Source organism: Mercenaria mercenaria, chromosome 11, assembly GCF_021730395.1.
Source record: "Mercenaria mercenaria strain notata chromosome 11, MADL_Memer_1, whole genome shotgun sequence".
Taxonomy (NCBI): Eukaryota; Metazoa; Mollusca; class Bivalvia; order Venerida; family Veneridae; genus Mercenaria; species Mercenaria mercenaria.
In genome coordinates, this window is record NC_069371.1 from 45,840,412 (window position 1) to 45,850,902 (window position 10,491).

At 33.1% G+C, this 10,491-nt stretch overlaps 1 protein-coding gene across 1 annotated transcript; it reads right to left on the reverse strand.

The window, feature by feature from the left end:
• Positions 1 to 7,389: 7,389 nt before the first annotated feature.
• Positions 7,390 to 10,181, reverse strand: LOC123532613 (uncharacterized). Its single transcript, XM_045314081.2, has 2 exons — positions 9,816 to 10,181; positions 7,390 to 9,246 (listed from the first exon to the last, which is right to left on the reverse strand). The coding sequence occupies exons 1-2, from the start codon at positions 10,126 to 10,128 to the stop codon at positions 8,831 to 8,833; spliced, it is 729 nt and encodes a 242-aa protein (XP_045170016.2). The 5' UTR covers positions 10,129 to 10,181; the 3' UTR covers positions 7,390 to 8,830.
• Between the last annotated feature and the right edge of the window lie 310 nt (positions 10,182 to 10,491).

Consider the following 10,491-nt stretch of genomic DNA (forward strand, 5'->3'; position numbering starts at 1 on the left):
CCAACTGGGCTTTTATTAGAACGACTAGGCATTCAAGCATGAATCTGCAAGAACTTTACTAAATATGTCTTAAATATGATTACTCCGTTAATCGCATGTAAGAAATTATTTAAACAATCATTTTGGCAATAAAGATATCAAACAATTTAAGCGTAGCCCGCGAGTATCGCGTGCATGCATGTGCACGTGTATTTCCTGATTTTTTGTTTTAATTGAAAACAATTTATTGAGTAAAAGTGTTTTATTTACTTATATGACAAAACGTCGTATTTTACAAAAAATGAATAACTGAACAAGGCGGCACTGTTTGAATCAACCTTCCTGGAGATATATTTTCAAACAATCATCCCTGCCTCCAAATAAATCACGTGACGTTAGCAAAACCGCGTGATAGCAATAATGGCGACACGCTTGACAACGCTTGTTTAATCAAACGCTTGCTATAATCTAATTTAGTTTTACTGTATTATTATTTTTTTTAAGTTTTTACCCGTATTACTAGCAAAATATGTAATATCTAACTACTGAGATATAAACTATGTACAACAAAATCCAACTCTGAAAAAAATAAATAACACAGCTAAAATGTGTGGTATTGTCTACTGCACTGGAAAGGGGAAGTCATACTGTATTTGAGTTTGTGTTTGAATCGTATATCCTTATGACGACGGGAACATTCAAAGCATACGTATGCTTTTCAAAACAGAAAATGACCTTTAAACTGAAAACGAAAGTCACATTTTCATTGGTCGCCATGCCGGGTTCACGCGCAGGGGTCACCGTATCTAAAATTATGCGCATGCACTTATGCGTGCTTACGAAGTGCCTTTTGTCAGCTCTTTCTTATAATTATCTGGAATTGAGCACATCATGTCAACTTTGTATCTTTGATGTAATATTTGCACGAGAAGAAAATATAAATCCCGCTGGGTTCATAACTGACCAAGGGTATACCAAGATATTTTTTTTATTATTTTTAAGGCCGTTTTGGATGTTGTCTAAAGTACCAGCATTTGCCTAAGGTCTCTGATGTTTCTGCATTTTAGATCTGCTGACACAAAAATTACAGCCATATTTTCAAAATGACTTTCGTACAATAAAAATGATTCTAAGGAATAATAAAAGGACCACAGATCCCTAGCATGGATTTTTACGTTACAGGTGCGGAAATGATACTAGAATTGAAGATTAGACTGATTCAGAAGTGTCTAAGTAACGTATTACTCACCTTGTATATGTGTAAACAATATTTTGCTATGTCGCCTAAACAACAACAGTTTTTGACAGGCAAGGAAAGTATTTTTTATTCCTATAAAATGCAATTTACCTTGACTGGCAATGTTTGTTTTTTCAGTTGATTTGGCGGTCAATAACGGAAATGTTAAGCATAGTTACAGCGAGTGAGTCTAAAGCCACCGCCAAAATTATTCGTTTTGATTATATAAAACTTGCGATTTAATAGATAATAAACCTAAATCTTCGTCTTATATATATTTACATACTAGTTTTCAAGAAAAGAACACATTTTAACTAAATTATCGGTAATAGTGATTGTGCATCATAATCTAAAGATACATTTACAATGCAGAAAACAAAGTTCTACAACTCAAAATTTCGGTTATTGTCCCGGCAATTCGTGAAATAACAGAGACTACGTCCGTATTTGTCATAATTATCAATTAGTGTCACTGAGTCAATGACATAGCAAACGCTATTTGTTGTTTAACAAAACTCCACTAAACATATTCCACTCGTTACCTGCTTCTCGCAATGCATTACCACTTGCATCGGGAACTTTTATGTACACGTTGTCATTTTTTCGAAGGTAAACAATAGCAGTGGCACTGTTGCAAAATCGGTCTGCAGAGTCATGTAGAAGTGTGCTCGTTACGGCCGTAGATTCGACATATATCGCATAATAAATATATCTCCTACCGACGGCTAAGCAAAGGTGAACATTGAACAGATAGGTTCCAGCGACAGGAGCCGTGAAGATCCCAGTTTTGTTGTTGTAAGAATTCGCTGAATCGTGCAGTGTGTCTGCGAAAACGATCTTGTCGCCAGACTTTGGATTTGTTGTTGATGGATTCCGTGACTGGAATGCAATAGCTGGGGTAGAAACTGAATCTGCATAAAAGAGAGAAGAAAAATCGAACATGCATGATAAACATGTAGAATTATATTTATACTTACTGTTGTTTTTCCCTAACATATATATTAAGTTTCGAATAATAACGAGTAATTTATTTTATCTGCTAGATATTCATGTGACTCGTCATGTTTCGCATGATTTTTAAATTCAAATATACCTACAGCACGGTGAAATGTGACACATAGAAAAGGCAATATTTGTTTTATATTGTCAATTATTTCATTGAATTTCATGAAATTGATGATTTCATGATGCTTTTCTTTTAAAAATTATTTTCAAATTTGCAATAGCCATATTTTGTCCAGCAAGACAACATTGGTGTACCTGACTACTTTTTCTGTGAAATTCAATATACGTGTATTGATTCATATAGAATAACACGACTACCACATTAAATACATAACACACAACTCTTGATATAGCTTCACCGAATAATTCATGACACAGAGCTAGCATAAATATGTGCATTGCAAAAGTGAAAGTCGGCGAACCTTGTATATAGAGACAGAAAATAACTTACCCTTTACGATTCTAAAGTCTTCAGATCGGTTTTCTAAGTCCAGTCTGTTTTGTTATTTTATGCCATTGAACTCAGTTGAGAGTTTTTCTTTGAAATTTTCCAGTTTGTTTATCGTATCCATAGTACGCTTCTGTGTGTTCTCCATTTCCGACTTAAGTCTTTCCATTTGGAATTCCAAACGAATCATTTTCTCTAAAATTTGCTCTTCATAGTGAAATTTGGAGCAATGTGGCTCTCCAAAAACTTTACCTTGTAGCAGAAAGATAACAAAGATTAACGTTCTGTTCCTATGGACAGTCTTATAATATTTCATGTTAATAGTTTTTCTAAATGTTCCAAGTTTCTGTTAATGTTATTATAATATATGAAGTTGCTACAATAGCCCTCTCTTTAGTGCTGTCTTTGTTTTATACTGAACTATTTTGAGTAACATTCAATTAATGCTAATCTATAAGTAATCTCAGCATAATTAGACTGTGCTTATTATTATCAAAAAACCTGACCGCTTGGTAATTGTTCTAATTGTCTAAATTATCATGCGAGGTTATATGTTTACGCCCATTGTCACAAAATTATTTTACAAACAGCTTTTGGATCTTAACTGATAACGGAAATTACTTACAAGTATGTAATTACAATCGTAAACTGGTACTCCGACCTAACGTTTACAACGCAAAGTAATTTTTGATATTTGAGTTTCGGTCTACAGTTTTTCTAGCCTTTCATTTATAAATACATGTACTTTTTATGGTGCAAAACAGACATTCTAATTCCGAAAATGCTTACTTCTGTTCTGCTTTGAATCGAAATAATGTGTAACAAAATGTGTTTCACTAAAATTAATACACTCATAATAAAATATACGTCGCCAGAATGATTCATTAGTAACGGAATCATGTATAACAAAATTGTGTTTTACTTAAACTAATACTCTTAAGATCAGTTAAAAGTGGCCAGAAACTTCAACATACCAAAGAAAGCTTGAAAACCTCTTGACATCGCGATTATTCAAATTATACTGCCAACTTATCGATATATCAGATTAAATATATATTACAATTCGAACATTATTTAGTCCGATCATTCAATAAGAATTTTCCTTATATACAGAACAAAAAGTTATAACAAAAAAGCATTTCAAATGAAATGACATTAAATGTACTTGTTCCGACATGCAATACATTTGGAATGTGTTGGTTACTAGCAATTTCTTATCCCGGGAGGGATAACCACAGGAAACTATCGAGTATTACCTCACACTTATCCCGTTAAGGGGAATCGTATGATATATCAGACAGCATTTATCAGCTTTCTCTAAAGGAAGAATCGAAGGATATGTCAGGTAGCGCTTATCAGCCTTCACTAAAGGAAGAATAGGAGGATATGACAGGTAGCACTTATCAGCTTTCTCTAAAGGAAGAATATGAGGATATGTCAGGTAGCACTTACCAGCTTTCAGTATAGGAAGAATAGGAGGATATGTCAGGTAACACTTATCAGCTTTCTCTATAGGAAGAATAGGAGGATATGTCAGGTAGCATTTGTCAGCTTTCTCTAAAAGAAGAATCAGAGGATATGTCAGGTAGCATTTATCAGCTTTCTCTAAAAGAAGAATCAGAGGATATGTCAGGTAGCATTTATCAGCTTTCTCTAAAAGAAGAATCAGAGGATATGTCAGGTAGCACTTATCAGCTTTCTCTAAAGGAAGAATAGGAGTATATGTCAGGTAACACTTATCAGCTTTCTCTAAAGGAAGAATCAGAGGATATGTCAGGTAGCATTTATCAGCTGTCTCTAAAGGAAGAATCGGAGTATATGTCGGGCAGCACATATCAGCTTTCTCTAAAGAAAGAATCAGAGAATATGTCAGGTAGCACTTATTAGCTCCATCGAAAGGTTGAATTGCTGGATATAGCACTAACCTGAGAATCTCAGGTTATGTCAGGCATCACTTATAAGCTTTCTCGAAAGGGTGAATTGGTGGATATATACGACAATTGTTGTCACCTTCGTCAAATACTGTCAAATCATTTAATTTCGTGGGCATGAAATTTCGTGGTTTTGGTCAAAATATAAATTTCGTGGGGATATGAATTTGTGGATTTCAACTTTTGAGCAAAAAATGAATGGGAATTTTACTTGTTTGTTGGGATTAAATTTCGTGGATTGACTCATCCACGAAATCCACGAAACTTTATTCCCCTCCAATATTAATGATTTCACAGTAGGAGAATTGCAAAAAATGTCACGAAGTCTTTAGCAACTTCCCAAGCTTAGCAGCTTCCCCGACAGGGAGAATCACAGGTTAGGTCAGGCAGCACGTATCAGGTTACCCGATAGAGTGAATCGGAGGTTATATCAGGCAGCACTTACCAGCTTTCTAAAACGCAGAATCGCACAATATATCATGAAATGCTTATGTGCTTTCCTGAAAGGGTAAATCGTAGGATACGTGAGGCAGCACTTATAAACTTTACCGAAAGGAAAATCTCTGGATAAATCAGGACTCCGAACACTTATCAGCTATCTCGAGTCAGGTACTAAAATAAACATGTTATTCTAAAGCCTTTTTATAATAATCTAAGTAATTTCGATAAATCAAAATTTTGTGTAAAATAGCTGAAATCCATTTTTTTTCTTCAAAATATTCTTTATCGTTTGTTCTAGATTTTCGGTTTATATTCAAAACTTCCATAAATGTATGTAATGCTATGTTAACATTCACTTAGATTCTGAAACTAAAATAGGCTATTTTACACTCCCGGATTGATATGTGTAGCAAACACAGTTCTAAATGTATGTGAAGTAATTCAACAAATTTGAAATTCATACAAATCAAAATATTTTCATTCTAATTTCTTTTTTCTCTGCCTAACATGAAAGTTTAGATATTGATGAAATACATATATTCATAACTTGCTCTTGTAATGTTGTAAATCGAAGAACTTGGAGTAGATGGGGTAATTTTGTGAAGTTTCTAGATCGCATATTTTACCTGTTTTCTTAAGTTTTTATTATGATGATATTAGATATTCATGCATTAACATAAACAAAAAGTTACATACAAAATTGTTAAAGTTCTATAAAAAAAGCACGCCAACATGCAGATATATTTCTCGTTTTACTAGCGGTCATCTTCCATTTTCTCGAACCGGCATCACAATTTAGCTTGAAAGATTTACCACTCATTGTTTAGAAATAATCTCAAATATATCATGCTTACAGTTTTCGGTGAAGTTAACAGAAAACCAGTTAAACATATAACATTTATTAAAAGATACTCAATATGCATATTTGTAAACATGAGTATTTCTCCAGGTTTGTTACTGTGACTTTTGGAGTGTAGTATTACACCTGAGAGATATGCCAAATACTGGCGTGCATCTTTATAGAATAGACATGATTTAGAGCAATGGTGTTCTAAGAAGTTACGCCTTCATTATATGTATTTTTCTTGTTGTGTAAAGCTTATATATTTCTTATACATTTTAGTATACGTATGCAATATGTACAAACTTTTTGTACATGTGCGTGTACCTATTATCTATTACATACATCTCTATACAGGCACTGTAGGAGGGCTTAACTAAAGTTTATGGGTTTTTTTGATTCCATGATAGGCAGATCCAAATCCGAATTTGTCTGAACTGCTTTGATATTTGTCGTATGTCTGGTTCCGTTTGACACTACATTATCTTCTTCTTCAATGTCATTCACAATATGCGTATTTGATTTGTTATGTGTAAACTTTGTATAAATTTAGAATACCTCGCAGTTGTTTTGACAATGACCATTTCAAAGCGGTGTTCCAGTGTTTGTCTCCTCGGACGTCTTTACCTTGTTCTGGTTTTAATGTACATATGCATTGTTGACATCCATACAATATTTAATGTACGGATTTGGAAAAGTGTCCATAGATGTTTATTACTTGTCTACGTCATAATCACACCGAATTTCATTAATCAAGTGAACTTTACTTGGGCAGGTCTTATACGATAACTGATATTGGATCTTTGGTTGACATTAACCAGGCTTTTATTAGAACGACTAGGCCTTCAAATATGAATCTGCTAAAACTTTACTAAAACAGGTCTTATATGATTACTGCTTTAGGATTTTCGGTTGACATATACTGGGCTTTTATTAGAACGACTAGGCGTTCAAGTATGAATCTGCTACAACTTTACTAAAACAGGTCTTATATGATTACTGATTTAGGATTTTCGGTTGACATATACTGGGCTTTTATTAGAACGACTAGGTCTGCTAGAACTGTACTAAAACAGGTCTTATATGATAACTGATACTGGATCTTCGGTTGACATAAACTGGACTTTTATTAGAACGACTAGGCCTTCAAGTATGAATCTGCTAGAACTTTACTAAAACAGGTCTTTTATGATTACTGATATATAGGATATCAGGATGATATAAACTTGCAATGGATCGGCTTGGTGTTCAAGTATAACAATATTTACTGATATTAAATTTTTTGAATGCTTCAAGGTGCATCCCTTGACAATAAAGTATTTTATGGCACATTCTGGACATTTTAACAACGTTTTATTTCTTACTCGTATAGTATTCAAATTATGTTTCAGTGTCAGAATGAACAGAGTTTTCTTTTATTCATCAGACCCTTTGATATATACACCAGTTTCATTCACACAGGGGAGCCATTTTAAAAATCTTTAAGATCATGCTTACTCAGATTTTATTAGTATAATTTTATAATTATCGCTGTAATCAAATGTCATAGCAAATAGTTTAGTTTACAATTAGCCTTGAAAGGATGTGTTTCCCGAACTAAGTGTTTGTTAAAACCTAAGACTAGATCATATAAGTTGGACAAAATTCTTGTAACTAATTCATGTGGATAATACAGAAACATGAACACTGACTCTTCACATGAATGTATTGAGAGTTGCGGAACACACGGAAATATAGTTCCGCCGAAATGACTCTCTACTGAGTTTTGGCGAGTTTACACATGTTAGCTAGAAAAACCCTAGCCTGCTATAACTTACGACTGAAATTGTAGTAAATTGATGACTGGGGTTAGTTGTAAAAAATATTTTAATGCAGTAGACATACTGCGTTAGGGGATAGTACGCCCATCCTTTCTTTGGACTTAACATTGTAACAAATAATGTCTACAAAATTTCATTTGCAAGCGTTGAAAACCAAGATGACTGCAGCCATATAAGCTACGTAATATAATATTATATGTATATAGTTCAAATATAAATTTCTGATATTGAAAAAGAAATAAATTATTTATTTTACCTGCCAAATATCATGAATATACTTAACATAATAAAAACGAAATTATTTTACATATTTTCAGTTTTGCCTCAAAAATGTTAAGACAAGGTTCACGTTAATTAAATGTAAAGAATTATTTAAACAATCATTTAGGGAAAAAAAATGATATCAAACAGTTTAAGCGTAGTCCACGAGTATCGCGTGCATGCCTGTGCATGGGTATTTCCTGTTTCTTTTTATTTAAATTTGAATACAGTAAGTAAGTAAATTGTTTATTACTGTGACGTGTGCATAAACAGTTACATCATAATACATAATTAAATATATAACATGATAGCACCCGGCCCATTGGACCTATATGTCACCAAATCAAATAATCGTTATGTATGTATTATTCACCTTGTATATGTGTAAATGATGTTGTTATGTTGCCTAAACACCAACAGTTTTTGACAGGCAAAAAAGTATTTTTTATTCCTATAAAATGCAAGTTATTTTTGTATATATATTTATCTTGACTGGCAATGTTTTTGTTCTTTTTTCTGTTGATTTGGCGGTCAGTAACGGAAATTTTAAGCAGCGAGTGAGTCACAATCCACCGTCAAAACAATTCGTTTTGATATGTAAAACTTGCGTTTTAATAGTTTAATCTAAATATTCCTCTTATATATATTTACATTCTAGTTTTCAAGACGAAACCTCATATAAATTAACTAAATTGTCAGTAATAATGATAGCGCATCATAATCTAAAAATAATTTACGATGCAGAAAACAAAGTTCTACAACTTAAATTTTCGGTTATTGTCCCGGCAATTCGTGAAACAACAGAGACTAAGTACGTATTTGTCATAATTATCAATTAGTGTCATTGAGTCAATGTCATAGCAATCGCTATATGTTGTTTAACAAAACTCCACTAAACATATTCCACTCATTACCTGCTTCTCGCAATGCATTACTACTTGTACCGGGAACTTTTATGTACACGTTGTCATCTTTTCGAAGGTAAACAATAGCAGTGGCACTGTTGCAAAATCGCTCTGAAGAGTCATGTAAAAGTGTGTTAGTTACGGCCGTAGATTCGACATTTATCGCATAATAAATATATCTGCTGCCGTCGGCTAAGCAAAGGTGAACATTGAACAGATAGGTTCCAGCGACAGGAGCCGTGAAGATCCCAGTTCTGTTGTCGTAAGACTTTGCTGAATCGTGCAGTGTGTCTGTGAAAACAATCTTGTCGCCAGACTTTGGACTGGTTGAAGATGGATTCCGTGAGCGGAATGCAACAGTTGGAATAGAAACTGAATCTGCATAAAAAAGAAACAACTGGAATAAAACAAAAATCAAACATATATGATAGACATGTTTTAAATTAACAACATAATAGTTACTGTTGTTTTTCTCTTTCACACTTTTTATAACTTTCCTTTCGAGTAAAATCGTATAATGTTTATTATGTTCTGAAGTAAGCTGCTAGACATTTATGTGACACGTCGTGTTTTGTATGATTTTTAAATTCTAAAAATACTTATAGCACGTTGAAATGTGACACATAGAAAATACAATATATTGTCAAGTATTTCATTCATGAAACTGACGTACTGTTGCTTTTCTTTTCAAAATTAGTTTTAAAAAATACAATTACCATATTTTGTCTTGCAAGACAACATTAGGGTACCGAGCTATTTCTTCAGTGAAAATTAATATAATAATACAAATCTTGGTACGTATCAATATAACGTGACTTGAATACTCAATACACATCTCTTGATACGGCTTCATCAAATCATTTGTGAAACAGAGTGAGCATAAATATGTATGTGCATAGCGAAAGATAAACTCAGCAAACCTTGTATAGACACAGAAAGTAACTTACCTTTTAAAATTTTCAAATCTTCAGATCGGTTTTCTAAGTTTAGTCTGTTTTGTTCTTTTATGCCATTGAACTCAGTTGAAAATTTTTCTTTGAAGTTTTCCAGTTCGTTTAACGTATCCAAAGTACGCTTCTGTGTATTCTCCATTTCCAACTGAAGTCTTTCCATTTGGAATTCCAAACGAATAATTTTCTCTAAAGTTTGTTCTTCATAGTGAAACTTGGAGCAATGTGGTTCTCCAAAAACCTTACCTTGTACCAGAAAGATAATCAAGGTAAAAGTTCTGTACCTATGGACAGTCTTATAATATTTCATATTTATATTTTGAAATAATCTAAATGTTCCAAGTTTCTGTTAGTGTTGCTATATCTGAAGTTGATACAATAGCCCTCCCTTTAGTGCTGTCTTTGTTTTATACTGAACTATTTTGAGTAACATTCAATTAATGCTAATCTATAAGTAATTAAAACATGATTATGCAGTGTTTATTATTATCAAAAACCAAGCGCTTGGTAATTGTTCTAATTGTCTAAATAATTACCGTGTCTGATATGTTAATAGTTATCATGCGAGGTCATATGTTTACGCCCATTGTCACATGATTATTGTACAAACAGCTTTTGGATCTTAACTGATAACGAAAATTACTTACAAGTATGTAATTACAATCGTAATCTG